The sequence below is a fragment of the Lytechinus pictus genome, chromosome 2 (assembly GCF_037042905.1).
Source record: "Lytechinus pictus isolate F3 Inbred chromosome 2, Lp3.0, whole genome shotgun sequence".
Taxonomy (NCBI): Eukaryota; Metazoa; Echinodermata; class Echinoidea; order Temnopleuroida; family Toxopneustidae; genus Lytechinus; species Lytechinus pictus.
This window is the reverse complement of record NC_087246.1, coordinates 29,201,546-29,220,842: the sequence shown is the minus strand read 5'-3', so window position 1 is coordinate 29,220,842 and position 19,297 is coordinate 29,201,546. Positions and strand designations below refer to the sequence as shown.

At 37.0% G+C, this 19,297-nt stretch overlaps 1 protein-coding gene across 1 annotated transcript in view; it reads right to left on the bottom strand.

Moving 5' to 3' along the window:
- Nucleotides 1-2,420: 2,420 nt before the first annotated feature.
- LOC129254446 (leucine-zipper-like transcriptional regulator 1) overlaps nt 2,421-19,297 on the bottom strand; it is a 35,933-nt gene continuing 19,056 nt past the window's right edge. The window contains exons 8-19 of the mRNA XM_064115082.1: nt 15,846-15,985; nt 14,372-14,518; nt 14,032-14,086; nt 12,887-13,090; nt 11,025-11,141; nt 10,027-10,254; nt 8,914-9,199; nt 7,810-7,994; nt 6,806-6,903; nt 5,353-5,539; nt 3,220-5,004; nt 2,421-2,532 (exon numbers count right to left, since the gene is read on the bottom strand). Of these exons, the coding sequence (XP_063971152.1) occupies nt 4,825-5,004; nt 5,353-5,539; nt 6,806-6,903; nt 7,810-7,994; nt 8,914-9,199; nt 10,027-10,254; nt 11,025-11,141; nt 12,887-13,090; nt 14,032-14,086; nt 14,372-14,518; nt 15,846-15,985 (1,827 nt within the window). The 3' untranslated portion in view covers nt 2,421-2,532; nt 3,220-4,824. The remainder of the gene's footprint in view (nt 2,533-3,219; nt 5,005-5,352; nt 5,540-6,805; nt 6,904-7,809; nt 7,995-8,913; nt 9,200-10,026; nt 10,255-11,024; nt 11,142-12,886; nt 13,091-14,031; nt 14,087-14,371; nt 14,519-15,845; nt 15,986-19,297) is intronic.

Here is a 19,297-nt window from a genome sequence, read left to right as displayed (position 1 = left end):
ATGCATATCATAGCATGTTGCACAATGGACTTGGCAAACTGTGAAATACCAGTCGTTCATGGACGCATTGTTGTTTTTGGATGTAAATGAAAAACACAATTCAAAAGAATATATGAATAATCAAGACATCAAAGTTGGTGCTTATCTCATTAGATTTTAAACCACCATGTCATTTTAGTACAAATGATCTTCCTCTGATCATGTGCAGAATCTTTTGATCATGCGCAGAAAGGAACTACGAACTGGCTTATACTGTTATCTTGGTTCAAGGTTCTTTGCCGAGCGAGCGAGAAGTTTCATGTACCTGTGCAAGCTCAAGTCATATATTCAGCTCACTGACCTCATTCTAAAAAGGAGTTGGTAAGAACACTTGCATTATCCCAGCATTCCTTGATCGAATGGGCAGTACTGAGCCTAGCTTATTTACCTTGACAACCAATCACAGCTTCTTATTCAGCCTCTACTGTTTTCTCCTGATCAATTGTACTTTGTTTTGGTGTTCATCAATGTGATTTTACTTGTGATGAGTGAATGTTGAAAAGCTTCAGTATGTCCATGATCAATGTTTTTTTCTGAAATACATTTATATGTAATAGCCAAATATGGCACAAATCTTGTAATTGCACTATTACTGCCTTGAAATATTGAACTGAAGTGAAATTTTGACATATTCTTATTTTAAAAAAAAAGAGAAAGCTCTGAAAAATGATGTGGCATTAATTACACAATCAATGTACAATGAACCCTTTGGTTTGTTTTATCGTAAGAATCCGTGTCAACTATTAACATCAGGTTCATAAAGAATGGATAGGAAACAGCTCTCTTCCTCCTCTCTTGGTCTCTCTCTTGCTCTCTATTTTTATATTTGATGTACCAAGTACAAGGTGGTTATCCTACAAATATTGGAAACGTTGAAGTTGGTACATGACCATGTAAATTAGTAAGCAAATATACATGTAATCACTGTTGGAGAAGGTGATGGGCAAACTATTACTTCCAAGGCAAGCTGGATGTCGATATCTTCTAAAACAATGCTGAGGATAGACTGGAAAGTGATAGTTTGCCTATCACCATCACCAATGGTGATTACTTTGTATTCCACATCTGTAATTATTTATCTGTAAATGAAGAAGACAATATTAATAATCCTTTACAAGAAAGAATCTTAGTATGCAGAAAAAAAACATGGCCATTTGCAATGCAACATTATTTTGATAATGGTCAACTGTCCAAATTTCCTGTGAACAGAGAAAACATTTTCAATTCAATCATCAATTATGAAAATAGATCAGTGCCCACACCATAATGTGTGTCTGATCCAGAATTTGTATGCATTGAAATATACTTGCACACAGCACTCCCTGGTGCAGCAGACACAATACATACGAAGGTACTAGACACGTTTTCTCATGACTAAAGCCGCTGAAGGTTTCTCAACATCAAACACCCATTACCCCCAAAAAGTAAAAAATGACACCCATCTCCCAGCTTTATCGCTTGATGGAAAGTTATATAATAAATGAAACCCTTCATTGCTGGATTGGTGGAATGTAAGATTTAAGGCATGGGAAATATTTAAACTGGTATTAAAGTATTCAACCTTATGTTGATTTGATACTAACTTCACTTCATATTACCATATCACAGAACTCTTTCACAATACTGAAAATACAGCTTTGATGATACAAACTCTTAAACTTCTCATAGCTCAATGACAGCCTCAAAGCAGAATGATTTCAGTCTCACCTGACCTTTGGACCCTGTTACATAACGTCATCAGTCGGAATTAGCCAATCAAAATCAATTACTTGAAGTTAGTTACCATTGCTGACAATGACAAGTTTTATGCAACGGAGACAAGTTGGTCCATGCTTCTTTATAATTCAATGAATACAATTTAAGCCTTGCTGTAATCTACGTTTTAAGAACAAATTTTTTATATCCGAGTTTGCAGTTCCATAGTTTGAACTTATTTTGTACTTGCACATCAGACAAAAAACTGATCAAAATGTAATTGCATGTACAAATCTTTAAAAAAAATTGCATTTCCAAACAAAATTCATAAATATATGATTATTTTTACTTTCAATTATTAAAATCATTTGATTTTATGCTGCTCATGATCATAATGGGTTTCCCATAAGAAATTTGAAAAAACAAAACAAAAATTGTACACTAAAACTTTTATCCTGCAAAGAGTAGACAAATAATTAGTAGTATTTGGTCCTTTATTCAGTGAATTTAATCAGTGTTATAATTTATACATGAATTAACATCATTGATCAATGTAGACATTTTAAGAGCATTAAACTATAATTTCATAAATCACAATAATCTTTGTGACAATAATGATGATTTTGTTCAAACATGTGTTTGACTCCTATCAAAGTTTATTTTATTTTTTTTTTTTTGCGGGGGGGGGGGGGGGTCCTCTGAGTTGTTTTCTTTTGAAGTGACAATTTGAAATCCTCATCTCATAGTCAGGCAGCATATGTAATTTACTTCGACAAATTGGCTAAGTCTGATTTTTCACTTTTATGTGATTAGTGACATCACAAGGAACAACTTTCAACTTGGTGACAAAATTCTAATGGTCATCTTGACCATGTTAGTGGTCAAAATAGGGTCAAAAGGGGTCAAGTTTTTGAATTGCCCCGATTCTGTCGAGTGACACATCAAATTGTTTGTCTTGTTATACTGAACAAAAAAATGTACACAACCATATACTCTTGACCTCCCGTTAAAAGGTAATGACCGGAAATGTCAAAAGGTCAACGAACTTTCGTTAAATTGCAAATTACACTGAAGGTGTGAAGAAAGCTCATTTTTCCGTGTTTTTATGCATGTGTGTACATATTTATTTTCGATTTTGATAAGTCCATCATCAGAAGTCCTTATCCAGAAGATATAAAAGGTCAAGACAAGGTCAGGGAAAGGTCAAAAGGTTAAACTCTCATTGGAAGCCAAAATACACGTCTAGAAGCGGTTAGAAGTTTAGAAGTCTTATTTTTCGTGGGTTCTTTATTTTGAAAAGTCTATATCCTTTAAGACATTTATTAAGGGGTAAAATGTGCTTATCAAACAATTTGATGTGTCTCTCGACAGAATTGGGGCAATTTAAAAAATTGACCCCTATTGACCTTATTTTGACCCCTAACATGGTCAAGATGACCGTTAGAAATTTGTCACCAAGTTGAAAGTTGTTCCTTGTGATGTCACCAATCACATAAAAGTGAAAAATCAGACTTAGCCAATTTGTCGAAGTAGCCGGTAAATCATGACATATGCTGCCTGACTATTATACATGTAGATACCTCTCATTACGAAACTTTGTGTTTAAAAATGGATCTCCTCTGACACCCCAATTTCAAATTCCAAGCTACTTTCACTCGCCCCCCCCCCCCATCCCAATATCAACTAGGAATGGTTATCCCTAAGTAAACAACCACGCACTCTCCCAGCTAATCCACCTTCCCCCAAGGAGAAGTGACCTTCATAAGGCCTGGCAGAGAGGGAGAGAGAGAGCAAGAGAGGGTGAGAGAGGGAGTTAACTGGGGGTGATTTTTTTAAAAACTTATTGTTATTTCGGCAATTGTGGGTCATTTTGCATCGTTGAAAATTTCAGTTCGATCTCCATCTAAATTTTGAATCTTTTTTAGACATGCTAATGTCCTAAAACAAATAGAATACAAATATATTCTTTCAAGATTACTGTCAGCCAGGAAGCTCTGAAGAGTTTGTTTATACTATTACGTAACAAGGACAGCTGCAATCCCACTCCATGTCGTTCATCAGCCTGATGTGGTGGCATGCACAGTGTTTTATCAGCTCTTATCAGCAGCTGCAGTCACTAAATCGACCCCACCCCAGTTTAAACGAGAGAAATGAAACTTTCCCAATAACTGAAAGTGGGGTGTCAATACCCCACTTGAGATCCCATTGACTAACACGCAAGACATTATCAGCAGTCAGATGAACCCCACCCCAGTTTAAACGAGAGAAATGAAGCTCTCCCAAAATCTGAAATTGGGGTTTCAAATACCCCACCTGAGCTCCCATTGACACAACACGCAAGGCAATGGAGTTCCTGTGTTATAAGCTGGTGGGGTATTTTTTAAACACAGGATTCTCGTAATGCTGGCAAGAATGCTAGCATAAAATAACAACTATAATTCATAAAGGAAAAGTCCACTCTGATGTCAAGTTGGTTTTTATAAAAACAGAAAAAAGTAATGAAAAAAAATTAATTAAAAAATGTGGGATAAACTTCAAACTTAGCTAATGTATGCATGCGTGGTTGTGTAAAATGTTTCCATGAAGGAAATTGCCAAGACGTGAATTTAATTTGTATGCAGTCAAGAATTCATCTTTTTTAAACAGATTTTTGTTAAACCTCCACAATTTTTTGAAAATTTGATGAAATTAGGGATAGAGGAAGGTTATCTCCTTTTATTAAAACCAATTAGACATTAGTGTGAACTTCCCATTAAATATAATAAATTATATATACAAAATACAGGCAAATCTGCCTACGTCGACTCTCGGGGGGAAACAGAAACCTGTTCAACTTAAAACATAACTTGACTCAGAAGATGTAATTAACATGTTTTTCATATTCCAGTTTAAAAAAAAGTTTCAACCACTATTCAGCTTATGGAAGGTGAACATTTCATAAGCAGGTTCTACTGTAAATGCTACGAATGACGTACACAATGATAAAAAGAATGGGCAATTCCAGCTTGAGGAAATAGCATCCACATCATGAAGACGAACTATACCAAGAGTCCAAGTTCATCCCCCTCAAGAGTTGTCTCCACATCGGTACTAGCCCCAGCCTTCCATGGCGTATCTCTCCGGGCGTGATCCACTCCATGTTCCCTGATCCTGGGGTGAGAGGTCCTGCCCCAAGTGAACTTTGAGCTCGGACATGCGCCTAGCAAGGGACGTGATGATCTCGTGAAGGAGCTCTTTGCTGAGGAGGCGCATCTTGGGGTTGTGAGCAACCTGGATAATGAGGAAATCAGAGCGGAATACAAATAAATTATTCAATTGGTGTTTTTTTTTCACTTTAATCATTTGTCATTTGTGATTCAGATAGACAGAAGAAATCACACGATCAAATGTGGATGAAGTGAAGTTTTTGTACATAGGTACATCTGGCACATACACTTGTTGCATTCAGTTATCAGATGTAGAGAACTAAAGGAACATCTAAACTAGAAATGTGCATTGCTATAAGTATGCAGCACAATATTTCCTGTCAGTGTCACATGCTATCAACATCTCCTTCCTCCAACAAGAGGGGGAGGGCGGTTTTACGAAGACCAATCAATGCAGCCATAAAACCAATACCTTCGGGAAGCTTCTGACGATGATCTTGAGGGCATGGTCTTTCATGTCCTTGGCTCCGACCCGGTCAGCAGCATCAAGTATCTGGACCACGTTCTGGATGGAGATGTTCACCTCCAGGTTCTCCTTGCAGAAGGCTTGGATCCGATTATTGGCGAAACCAAAGAAGTCAGGTGCACAGAACAAGTAGCTGGTAGTAGAGTCAAGGGTCAAGCAAACAAATATATTCATCTCTTCCATGTCATCATCGTTCCGTGCAAACCTTGTGTGTGACTCGCGGGTGACTACTTTAACAAATCGCAGGTTGCCCGCATCGACAGTATCTTGTTGCCCACAGGAGCGCACACAAGTCTGATTTGTCCGCAGACAAGTTTTGAACAGGCTCATAAACTTTGTTGCGGGTGAGTTACGGGTGCTTACACACAAGGCTTGCACAGAATGATGTGACAGGGCCTTAAAGCAGATTTGACTGTTTATTACCTTTCAACTAAACTGCAGGCCTTCAATTTTGATATTTTCAGGGCATGGACACTTTTCTATTGGGCACATAATCAAAATTACAACACAAAGGAGAAAAGGGAAAGGGCACTACAATTCTCTGAGGCCAATGAGTTTGGCATTGAGGCAAGTCAGTAGGGCATCCACAGCCATAGCCTTAAATGCCCTGGGGGCCGTTTCATAAAGCCGTTTTAAAAGCCGTTTTTAAAGTAAAGAGTGATTTTAAGGACTGGTGAACCTTTCTTACGCACTAAACCATCACCAATGAACATTTTGGTAGTATATCAATTTACCACAAGAAAGGATCACCAGTTGTTATTAAAGACCAAGTCCACCCCATAAAAATGTTGATTTGAATCAACAGAGAAAAATCAAACAAACATAATGCTGAAAATTTGGCTTATTTTTCACAAAACAGTTACATGTATATGCAAAACTCAGTGATATGCAAATGATAGTCAATGATGTCCCTCACCATTACTTTTGTGTTTTATTGTTTGAATTATGCGATATTTCAATTTTTACAGATTTGACAATAATGACCAACTTGACTGAACAAAAAATGTTAAAACAATGGTACTTCCACATGTTCATATAAAGAAATACAAAAGAAATAGTGAGTGAGTAATGTCATCAGTTGCATACCGACCAGGATATGCATATAACTGTTTTGTGAAATTAAGCGAAACTTTAAAATGTCATAACTTATTGTACATCCGATTTTGATGAAATTTTCAGCACTATATGCTATTTTTCTCTTTTTATTCAATTAAACTTTTTCTTGGGGTGGACTTGTCCTACAAAGTTGCTCTTAACTTGAATATAAACATATCTTGGGGTGGACTTGTCCTTTAAAGTCGCTCTTATCTTTAATATGAACACCTTTATAAAACACCCACCTGGGACTGATTTATTCAAGTTCTTAATTGGAATAAAAATCTATGGTTGTAAAGGATACAGTGAATCTTCGGCAGGCATTCCTATGGCACCGTAGTAGATATACCTCAGAAGAGAGTCAAAGGATTGTCTGGAAGGTATGGTATCTCCTATCGTTACCTGTTAGTTTCCATGGCAACAAAATACCAAAAAAAGAGAACAAATTAGAATTATGTCACTCACACTCATGCTGTATAGATACAGATTGATGACAGTTTAACAAACATGATTATAAAAGCAAATATCTATAAATAAAATATTCAAATAGTTGTACTAAAAGTGGGGATGAGGGCATAAATGCACATTGTTCACACAAAATATCACTTTAATGATGGGGGGGGGGGGAGAGAAATAAGGGAAGAGTATTGTTCTTCCAGAGCCAGTACTACTTGAAGGAGCTGAAGATAAGCACAGTGTCCTTGTCTTGACCATCCCCTTTATCCCTCCTAATAAAGAATATAATCATTTTTGAAGTTACGAAAGTATGTGATGAATGTTCACATTAAACAATAATATCCATGAAATTTCAAAAGCTACCTGATCATGGATTTCATACTCAAAATTATAAAGTACTCAAGCACCACCTATGTTTAATTTGCAGCCATTTGTGAGGCTGGAAAATCAGGGACTCTTTTTTTTTTTTTTTTTTTGAGGGGGGGGAACATCCCTGGCGTGATAAGAGCGTCAAACTTCCATACCCGGTAATGAGGTATTCACAGTGTTGCTTAAAAGTAAGTGAACCCCCACCTGAAAATGCACTTCTCCATTTTAAGTGTTGAATGTAGACAACAACACTACAATGTCCAGCGAGCACAGAGAAACAAACTTTAATGAATGTAATATTTTATCACCTGACTTCACAATTAAATATCTAAAAGATGACAGAACTTGAATACTTTTAAATATATTCATTTTCTGGTGGGGTTCACTAACTTTTTAGCACCACTGTACATGAATGCACTCACATAATAAAGAATACATAAATTCACACATGCACACATACATGTATAATTAGTGAATACGTACATTCACAATGTTGTTCTCTGGCATGAAAGATCTAAACATTGCTTCAAAATAAGAGCTCCTTGCAGCCAGAATGGGTTTATGAGCAGGAATGGGTGTGCCATCAAGCATCAGGGTGATACAAGAATAGTCTGTGCCCGTCTTGCTCTTTAGAAACGACTCCATGTCATGTTGTAAGGTGGTCATAGCTGGAAGCAACCAAAAGAGATTTACATATTATAAACCAAAGGTTCTACATCTAAAACTACCATATTGAAGGGACAATGATCTGATTATTTTTATTAGCAAAAAAGGATGGCTGTGGTAGGTTCAGATTTGCTGAGACCGAAAAATGGGCAACAATTAGCATCCTGACATTGATGAAATGGAAGTTTGATGGCAGCACATATAGAATTTCAGGGTTGCACATTCGGGGACACATGCAAAATTTCTTAAGTATCACTGATGAACAAATTCTGAGAAAGTCGGGTACAAATTGGCTTGGTATGACCCACTGACGTTGTGTGGAAACAAATCTGACATTGGATCTCATAATTTGAACTTAATTTGTATTTTAGTGTCATCTACCCACACCGAAAAGTGTTTGAAATTCATCCAATATATTATCAGTTAGGGTGCAAAATAAGTCTTATGCCTGAAAACAACACTTAAATAAAACAATTTAACCCTCTTATGACCTTTGCCACCAATTTGCAGCAGATGCTGGCAGGAATGTGGTTGGGGAAGGCCTTAAGGCCACAGTTTGCCAGACTTGGCCTCAGCCTCAGCCAGAGTCATGTGTACAAAGTCTACGGGAGGAATTCTCCAGCGGCCATGTGACTCAGAAGTACCAGCCACGATTACATTCAATAATGGACAAAGGGCTTGCCATAATCATCAAAACAGTGAGAGACTCTAATCAAAATCTGGTCATACATCTATGTCATGAACAAAACAGCACTACAACTCAAGTTTATAAGGACCATCTTAAAGGGAAATTCAATGTTCTAATGCTCCAAACCACAATTTGGATACTGATAGTTTGAAACTGAAAACCTGTTAACCCTGGGTGACATCAGATAGAAGGACATTGACACAATCTTAAAAAATAATAAGAGGAGTACTTACAATCTTTGTCAAATTGTGGCATCTTATCGTGTTGGTACGGTCTTCCTGCCGCAAGCTGTCTCCTTCTCACGACTTCCACCATGAGGGGTTGAGCTAACTGCTCAAACTCCTTGCTCATCACGATGCCATTGTAGTTGCTCTCCTTCACAACAAAGTTAAGGCAGAACTCTTTGATGAAATCAAGCTGTAACCTGTCCGAGTACTGCAGCACCTGAAGAACGTTGCAGTGACCGATTGAAACCCAGAGGTAATGGACACACATGTACTCCAACTTGCGAAGAGAAAACTGTGAGAAACAAAACAGGGCATGGTGTCATTCCATGGATAGTACACACAACAGTCAATCTGGCTTTAGTGACCATCTGTAGTGTAGGACTATAGGTTTGGTTTCCCCTTTAATAATTTTTACTCAATGTATTATACATCTTCATAAGATCACCTGCTTAAGACCACTTTTGGGGTCACCCTGGGGCGGTCTACAGATTTCACATAAGTATGTATCTCTCAATTAACCTTTTCTCTCTTATACAATAAAGCAGTAGTATTTAATCTGACATTGAAATATAGGACATTTTTTATTTTTTGTTTACAGTTCATATATATATTCTGATAATACAAGGCCACAAAAGGTCATGGTTATGGATGCTATGTTTACGTGCCACAATGCCCCTCTCATTTGCCTTGGAGGGTTGGTGCCATTTTCAATTTCCAATTTTTGTGCTGTAATTAAGAAATGTGCCCTTTCTCAAAATGCCCTTTATCCTAAATAGTCTAATTTGAAGCTGTAAATTGGATCTTATTATTCCTGTGAAACGTGTACACTGTACATAAACTTGCCAATATATAATTGATTGATATATTTTATACACAAGTTTCAAGGAAGAAAGAAATGAAATGATCTGACCATTTACTCTTGAATTTTGACAAAATATCAATTTTCATCAAAAAGTATTCAATATCAAATGGCATTTAACCTGAGATTCAGAAATTGAATGTTGAGCTTTGATATACCATATCTCCATAAGGCTTTATTTGCCTAGAGCTGCACAAAAGAAGAAGAAAGAGACCTCTGTTAAACTCATTAAAATTACAGATTAACGCATCGTCACCTACCTGCTTAGATAGGCGATAGACATCCATAAGCAGCAAAAGAAAATCTGTGTTCCGATCATCGAAACCTTGAAGTTTGCTGTCAACCTTGTCTGTGTAGAGAAACCACAACAAGACCTCAAATGCCTCTGGTCTGGCATCTATCACATGTACCTGGGCTATACAGGGGATATTCTTTTTAGAACTTGTAGCACCATTGGTGGATTCATCACCCTCTTGGTCCGGTGGGTTCTAGATGGGGAGAAAGGGAGGTAGAAACGGAGAGAGGGGGAGAGACAGAGGAGAGAGAGGGAGAGAGAGAAAGAGAGTAGGCCAGGGAAAGAGAGGAAGAAGAAAGACAGGTAAGAAAGAGGGGTGGAGGGAAAGAGAGAAAGAGAAAGGGGAGAGAGGGAAAGGAGGGACGAGTAAGGAAGAAACACAGAGAAAAAGAGAAGGAAAGGGTATTAAACAAGAATATAAAAATGTCATCCAAGAGGAAAGAGAGGGAGGGAGCAGGCAGGGGTCACTGATAGTCTAGAACTGATCCAATGGTATCCAACCTTATCAAATCTTAACTGGACATATAAAATGGTCTTTTATATTCTTTGAAGAAATATTCATACCTAAAATGTAAATTATGTCCCCTCCCTGATAGCATGAAAGATGTAGGATAATATATTTTGAAAACATTCAGGTACAAAGAATCAGCTATAAGAAGAAAAGAGAGGAGATAGGATGGGAATAGATGTAAGGGTAAATAGAGAAGTTTCTGTTTCTGTTTATGGCAACTCCTGTAGGAACTCGGCAGGACAAGCTGGTATATATCCACTTACATAGAAAACATTTTAGGTCTATGTTAATCAGGCATAGTCGCTGACTTTACATAATGTAGAGGACAGATATTACTTTTGGGTCTATCCATCCAAGTGGAAACAATGGCAGAGCAGGGATTTGAACTCATAACCTTACGGGTACGAGCCCAATGCTCTAACCACTAGAAAAGTTTTGTAAAGGGCGCTTACCTGTTCATTACTTTGGTCGACATTAAGCTGCCTCTCTTTGGCTTGTTCTATTTTCACCCTCAGATGCTGACATCTAGCGGCTATAATTGCTGCATGAGCAGGGATCACTACAGCACTCTGACAACAGACAAAAAATACACAGTTGCACATTTCAATGCATTGCAGTGTAAACAAAAAAAAAATGTTTAACCAGATGGATTTTCGACTGCACACTGTAAAAATTCATGCCGCCGCCATATCCGGATCAAGAATATAGTCTAAATTTTCAAATAATGACCTCTGTGACCTATTAATCTCTGACCCTTGTGACCCCCATATCTAATCAGATCATCATCATTAACATATGCATGCATGAGCAATGTTTAAAGTTGTTCCACTTGAATCATTCTTCAGTTTTTGTGAGAACACGATATCTATATGACCTTTAACCTCATGACCCTAATATCTAATCAGGGGAGCGTTTCATCAATATTTTCATCCGACAAGTTGTCAGATCTGACATCTTTCCATGATTTTAATTGGCTGAGAGGCACTGTTCCTATGGTAACTATCGGCTAAAACGGGACTTGTCGGATAAAACGTCCGACAAGTCCTTTCATGAAACGCCCCCCTGATCATCGTCCCTCCGATATAGAAAGCTATCTTGGAGGGCGTTTCACAAAGAGTTAAGTATGAATTGGGCTGCGTTTATGCGACCTCAAGCCAGAATCATGATTTGAATCATGATTCAAAACACAAACATGAATCACAATACCACAGAATCAGCGTTCAGACGACCTTCACTTTAAAGCTGTTTTTCCTCGGATTCGGACCGATCCAGTGCGCATCACAGTGCGCAGTTTGACAGAGGAAGTTAGGTCAACTTTTTTCGCACGTGTTTTGGCTCTCGAATAATCAATCCTGTACCTTCCGAATTCAGTCTATTATACCACAATTTGTTTACTTATTATTCTTCTTGTCGGTTTATCGAAAATTGTGTTCGGATGTAAATTTTAGCGTAGATCCAAATTCATATTGACACTTGTTAACTCAACAACAATCGAAGTTGAAGACATGACCAAAAAAAAGATGAAAAGAAGTGGACGATGCGATGCCCAACACAGTTAAATGCATGTGACAATAAATGCATGCATATCATATTGTATAAATACACTGAGCATAGCGCGTTTTGAGCTTGGCAAGAGTCAAACCTAAAGTAGCCCGACACAGTGATGTCATAGAATCATGATTCAAATCACGATTGCGTTTATACGACATTTTTCGTTCGTGATTCTACAGAAACGTCTTTCCAAACGCCCCTTTTTCCGTGTTTCATGTTTGTGATTTGAAAGACGTTTATTTTCACTTTTGACTAAACGCAATTGTGATTCTGCAGAATCATGATTCAGATCATGATTCTAGGGTAAAAAAGTGGCGCATAAACGCACCCTTAGAATCATTCTTAAATGCTGATGCACACATGATATGTAACGTGCATGATTAATACAACATAGTGCGATTCCTCGTAGCATGAGTTTGATAAATGTGGTGATGCCTTTTACTGGGGATTTAAGTGCGACTCTAAGATGCACTTAAAATCTTTGTGAAACATCCCCCTTATATAGCAAAGACAGGTGATGTTAATGAAACATTTTCTTGGAAATACACAAAATTTTACCTTAGTGGCAATTTCACACCCCCCCCCCCTTGCACTGACAAATCTCACACCATACTTACTTTGTGTTTTTATTCTAGAAATAGAATAAAGAGTAAGTTTTCTCATTATCTTCACCATTATCAAGAGTATACAAATATTACCCAAATAATCAATTTTGGAAGACAGAGATTCCCTGCAAGAGAATGAAATGATATGCTGGTTTCACCTCTCCAACAATGAATTCCACATCGGTAAACTGTCGATTGATGAGGAGTTTTCCAAAATCATCTTTCAGGGTGCATTGTGGGTAGGATGAGAACTGGAAGCGGTACATCTCGGCACTGCGGATGTTGTTATCCACGGTCCCTCCAAAGATCAGCATGGCATCCCCTATCACACAGGCAGCATGGAAAAGTCGGCCTGACGGGCACTGGATTAATTCAAGTTTATTTGCACAATTTTGTTAAACTATCAAACACAGACAAAAAAATTTTTAACAGAGAATTGTATTCAGATAATACAAGAAGCAGAGTTTCATTTTAATACCTGTGGCTCCAATGAAGAACAAACAAATCTAAGATGATGATGATGAAGATGCCCAGCATTTGTATAGTGCCATATATCTGTCAAAGACATTCAAAGGCGCATTTTTGGACATTAAAGACATTAAAGCTTTATGTCCCAAATACGGTCCTCATAGAAAGGTGGTCAAAACATGGACAAATGGTCCTTATAGAAAGATAGTCAATACATGGACAAATGGACCTAATAGAAAAGTGGTCAATAAATGGACAAATGGTCCTGAAAGAAGGTGGTAAAAAAAGAAGATGGACAATATATCGACAAATGGTCCTTACAGAAACGTGGATAAAGGCTCCTTATAAAACGGTGGTCAATACATGGACAAATGGTCTGCTTAGCAGGACATCCCCCGTGGATCTGTGTGTGACTGTGATTGTCCAGTAATTCAAAATTTTGAGGTTAAATTTCCTATAGCTTCTTTGTGACTGAGCCAATACTTAAACATGCATGTGAAGGACATGAGTAATAAACTAGGAAGTTTTTTTTTAATTCCACCTCATTTCTTTTGTTATTTGGGACTTTGGATTCAGAAACCAATTGATGTGAGGGGCTGTAGTCTCTCTGTGATTGAACCAATCTCTTAATTATTGACATGTGCTTAGTAAAGATTAGTGAAGGTAGCCTGTATAAAAAATATTGTTCATTTTGACGGAGTGAAATTAATGCAGTGCCCTTGTTTGATCAGTTTCTTTTGGAACTATTTAAGTTTCGAGAGGTGGTCAATGCATAGACAAATAGTCCTCATAGTAAGTCGGTAAATGTAACTGATGCAAGCTGAAAGGAACTCACCTGACTATCAGAAGATGGTTTAATAACACTCCATGTCCCATCATCTATATCATAGCTGTATAATCAAGAAAAGAGAAAAGTGATGATTGAGATAAAGTCTTGACATTGGCAATGCAGCAAATATCATCTAATGGCTAATTCTGCATTCACAGAGCAGTTTTAATGCATTTTTTGTTTCCTCAACGTTATATTAACTCAAACTATGAAAGAGTGGTAAAATATATAATCGTTGCCAATTTGCAGATTACAGATGATGAATTTAGACCTCAACAAACTATATCACAAATTCTATTTCATTTCTACATTACTGTTATAGCCAGATGACATTTTGCACACGTACCAGTGCAACTCGTTTGGTAGCGTGTTGTCTGCTGCTCCACCAAAAACGTAGAGATGTCTGTCATGTGACACCATGATGTGACCATAGCGACGCTGAGGAGGGGGCGGAGTTCCCTTCAATATGTGATCTGATGGTATCTTCCTCCATCTTAAATAAAAATGAGGAGAGGAAAAATTGCACATTGTAGTCATCGGCCTGTATTTTGAACTCGGGTTTATATTAAACCTTGTTTTTGTGGTTTAACTATGGAGAGCCAATTGGGGCACAAATCCCTAACAGTACACATCCAATTTATTAACTCATTTGACCCTCATATTGTCCATAATTGTCTGTGAATGATATCTAAAGTATTTTGAAGTATAAGGAAACAAAATAGTAAATAAGAAATATACAGCATAAACAGAATTTTTGAATTTTTAGCTCCCCATAATTTTAGTCCAGAGTTAGACCGTGGTCTAAGTTAAAACTGATTTCAGAATACGGGCCATAAGGTGAATTCATAAAATTGGTCCCTTCAAGATGTAATATGGGTCCCGTAACACCAAGGTTAGCGATTAAACTCTAATATGAAAGAACAATTCTTATTGGTTCCAAGTCAGTCTAATGAGCAAAATGCGCATGCAACAATGGTCTTCATAAGCCATCTCATATTAGCGATTAAGCGCTAACATTTGCGCTACGGTGGCTTGATAGTATATTCCGCCATTTTAAACAAGAACTTAGGAGAGAAACAGTTGCATATTGTGGTCATAAGGTGACATCGTACAATTGTTATTGAAGCAAATTTTATTAGTCTGACTGTACTTTCAGATTCTTTAAAGGAATCAACTACTTTGCTAGACAGAACATTTATACCAAAGAAATATTTGAATTCCACACTGGTAGACAGATGAAACAAAGCTATACAGTGAGTCCCACAAAATAGAACCCTGTTTTCAGAGATAGATTTCACATTTATTGAACATGTTTTTGCTATGAATTTGATATTTATGGTAAGAGTGGAATCTCATCTTTAATTTGAGACAAACAGCTTAGCAAATAATTCACACATGGCAGATTGCAAACAATAAATATTGAGGCCTGTCAGAAACAATTTGAACAGAAACTCACTCGTTAATCTGAATCCACTCTCATTTTAGGGATCAGTGAGAGAGACTTAACAAAGAATACAAAAGAAATGCTAATGAGCCAATCGTCGAATAAGCTCGGTTGTCGTATCGCGAACCAATCTTGTCCAATTTTTCCGCGCAACCTGATCTTCAAATCAAAATTTCAAACTTGTCTTGCTTATTAATGCTTGAAGTGTTCGTCACATATTAAAACATCAAAATGTAGAGGAATAATTGAAATGTATGATGATGTAAATGATATATCATAATCAATTTGCTTTTGAAGAAAAAATGATGTTGGAATCCCGGTTTCCTTTTCTATGGGACACACTGCATATTATTATTATTATCATTGTTATAGATACCTTCTTTCCTTGAAATGAAACTGATAGAGGTCATTGGTGATCTTGGCTCCACTCTGCCCTGAGAAGACGAACATACTATCTCTTGAAACAGCCACAGGGAAGTTACAACATGTTGGAGGGTGATCGCCAGTTTGCTGTACCTGGTAAATAAACAAAATAGGAAATTAATGATGTTAATATCAAGATTAATTTACAAGAATTTATAAAAGTGTGGAAATGAGGGCAATTCATTTACTCTATCATCATGACTTACTCTATCATCATGACATAATCCAAAAATGTGAACACACACACACAGAATATGGACTCCTTTCCCAGCAAAAACCCTATTATATACTTCAAGATCAGACAGGTATCGCATGCATCCAAATACACCATGGTCAAATTGCATAATGATGCATGGTAGCATGTCTTTACAATACAGAGTACAAACCATTTTTTATTTCTGTTCGTGATTCTAGCTTATGAGACTAAATTGGCAAACTTCTTGCTCAATATAAGTAGCTTTTGGTCAACAAAAGTTATGCTAATTTGATTCTGGGGGGGGGTCTTCACTGAACAAAATGTTGTTCTAAAGTTTGTATGAGTCATCTTGCTCAATTTATTGACAATCTTTTTGAAGTACATGTACAGCATCTATTTTTCAAACTTCAATCATCTTTACAATTTCAATATACATGTATTCTTAAACATTTAAAATATGAATTGCCAAAGTCAGTGATAACTCTTCTCGAGACCACCGTGATTCCATTTAAGCCTTTAAAAAGCAACATGAATCCCTTTCATCATCTACACGTACATCTGACCAATCATAAATCATAGCAATGACTAAGGAAATTCTCTTATTTGCCACTCAGACATTTCGGTAAACCTACCTTCCTCAAGTAAGGAAGACCCTAGAAATACAGGAAATTGCTGAGACAATAATTGTTTATGAATTCCATAAAACAATCTCTTTTTCTTTTGGTAAGATATGTGTCTAAAAAGGAAAATGGAATTGAAGAACTCTCTTCCTCTTGTGAGCGGGATGATGAATGATTTGGCAAAAGTTTAAGGTTTACAAGATTGCCTGAAATGCATATATTAAGGCCCTGTGGTGTCACATCGTTCTGCAATGAAGTTTTTGAGCATGTTCAATACTTTTCTCCAAGGAGTTAAATGCATGCATGCATGTCAAATAAATACACAAAGTTGAATACATTTACAAGGGATTTCCAATCAATTTCCTGGGCTACTGCAGTAAAGATTCCTACATCCTAGAGCTCTAGACAAGGACCTGTCAAGGAAGAATGCCATAGGCTGATATGATGTGACAAGACATCTCATCTTTCTTTTTCTTTTTTTCTTGGTTTATCAATCCAACCATATCAGGGGTCTGTAACACAAAGCTTAGCTATCATCGTCAAATAGTATGCACCTATTACTTTATGATTCATCTTAAATGGGATGTACATGTATGCACAGACAAGATCTGTTTCAATGGTCAAGTCCACCCCCAAAAAATGTTGATTTGGATCAATAGAGAATCATCAAAGAAGCATAACAGTGAAAAATTTCATCAAAATCTGATGTAAATCAAGTAAGTTATGATATTTTGAATTTTCACTTGTTTTCCACAAGACATTCGATGTGCACAACTGAGTGATACTCAAATGAGAGAATCTATGAGAACCTTCACTCACTATTTCTTTTGTTTGAAATGTACAATATTTCATTTTTTACAGATTTGACAATATGGATCAAATTAACTGAACCAAAAACGATGGCAATACCACATGTTCAGGGAGGAATTAAACTTTGTTTCATATGACAATTAGAATACATGTATTTCATATTTCCTGTAATAAAATACAAAAGAAAGAGTGAGTGAGTCACCAGTTCCCTCATTCGCATACTGACCAGGATGTACATATAACTGTTTTTTTTTTATTAAGCCAGACTTTAAAATGTCATAACTTTCTTATTTTATACCCAGTTTTGATGAAATTTTCAGTGTCATGCTTGTTGGATTTTTCTCTTTTTATTCAAATCAACTTTTTGTTGGGGTGGACTTGTCTTTCAAAGACAAGGAGTACTTTATTGAAAACTGGGCTGGAGTTGTGTCATCCCAGACACAGACAGGTAAAATTTCATGCCTGCGTCTTGCCAAGATCATATTTGGGTCAGAAAACAACATTGTTGCTTATTTAATTTGTGTCTCATAGGATTGGAGACAACGGGAAGTTAAGTGAGGTAAGAACATGAAATGGAAACTTCAACTTAAGTCTCCCACTTAAAATGTATGTAATGTCTTACACTGTTCCAGTACTTTGTTATATTATTTTACATATGACTGAGTACATGTGTACATGTCCTAAAACTGTTATGGATGGAGTGTATGATAAGAAATAAAGAGAAAAACACAGAAATACAAAAGTAATGGAGGGGAAGATGAAAGAAAGAGTAAAAACAAAGAATGCATAGGCAATAGAAGAGAAGGTAAAAAAAAGAGAAAAGTAGAGAAATATAAATTTACTTCCACCCAAAAAAATAATCATAAGCACAAGCACATCATTAGGTAACAGGAGGCCAGCAAATTTGTAGACCCAAGAAATGTGTAACAGTCAGGTTTAAAACAATTTCAAGGCGGCTTTTTCATCAAGGGTGTGGGGCCGCCTCCGAAACCCCAACACATGTGTAATGCAAGGCTCTATGATTTAATAACTATTCTCCTCAGATGGCTTGTATAGATAATAATCACACATATGTAGGTGCAAGATCAAATATGATGAGATTGTCTGCACTTGATTTATTAGTGACTAACTTTGAAACAGGAAGGAAGGAAGCCATTTGAAGCCCATTTAAACAACCTTATCTCCATATCCCCTGCTCTTAGACTATCTCTCTCTTTTTCTTTATCTCCCCCACCCCCCCCCCCCCCCAAAAAAAACCTCTTGCTCGCTCTCTCTCACTTTCGCTCTATGTTTTTCCAAAAATATTGTTGTCTGCTGTTATATATCTAGTTTTCCTTCTCTCCTCCATCTATCGACAGTATCTCTTCTCAATATGTCTATATCTATCTATCAATCTACCTACCTACCCATTTATCTATCTATCTATCTATCTATCTATCAATCTACCTACCTACCCATTTATCTATCTATCTATCTATCTAAACCTTTACCACCCAAAGTCTCTAATCCTACCTCCCTGTCCCTTCATCATCTTTCTATGACTCTCATTGTTCATCATGTCCTGTCTGAACCTTGTCTTGCTTGACAGACATTGTCCCAACAGACTGGTTCTTCTTGCGCTCACCTTTGGATATTGGTACACCTGAGACACTCACCTGTTGACATATTTTGAACTTCGCCATCTAGAACTGATGGAAAGAAAACTTTCGAAGAGCTAACAAATGAGACTGGGAGGATATAAGACAACAAGAGTGTCGCTATAAAGGCGAACACATAATA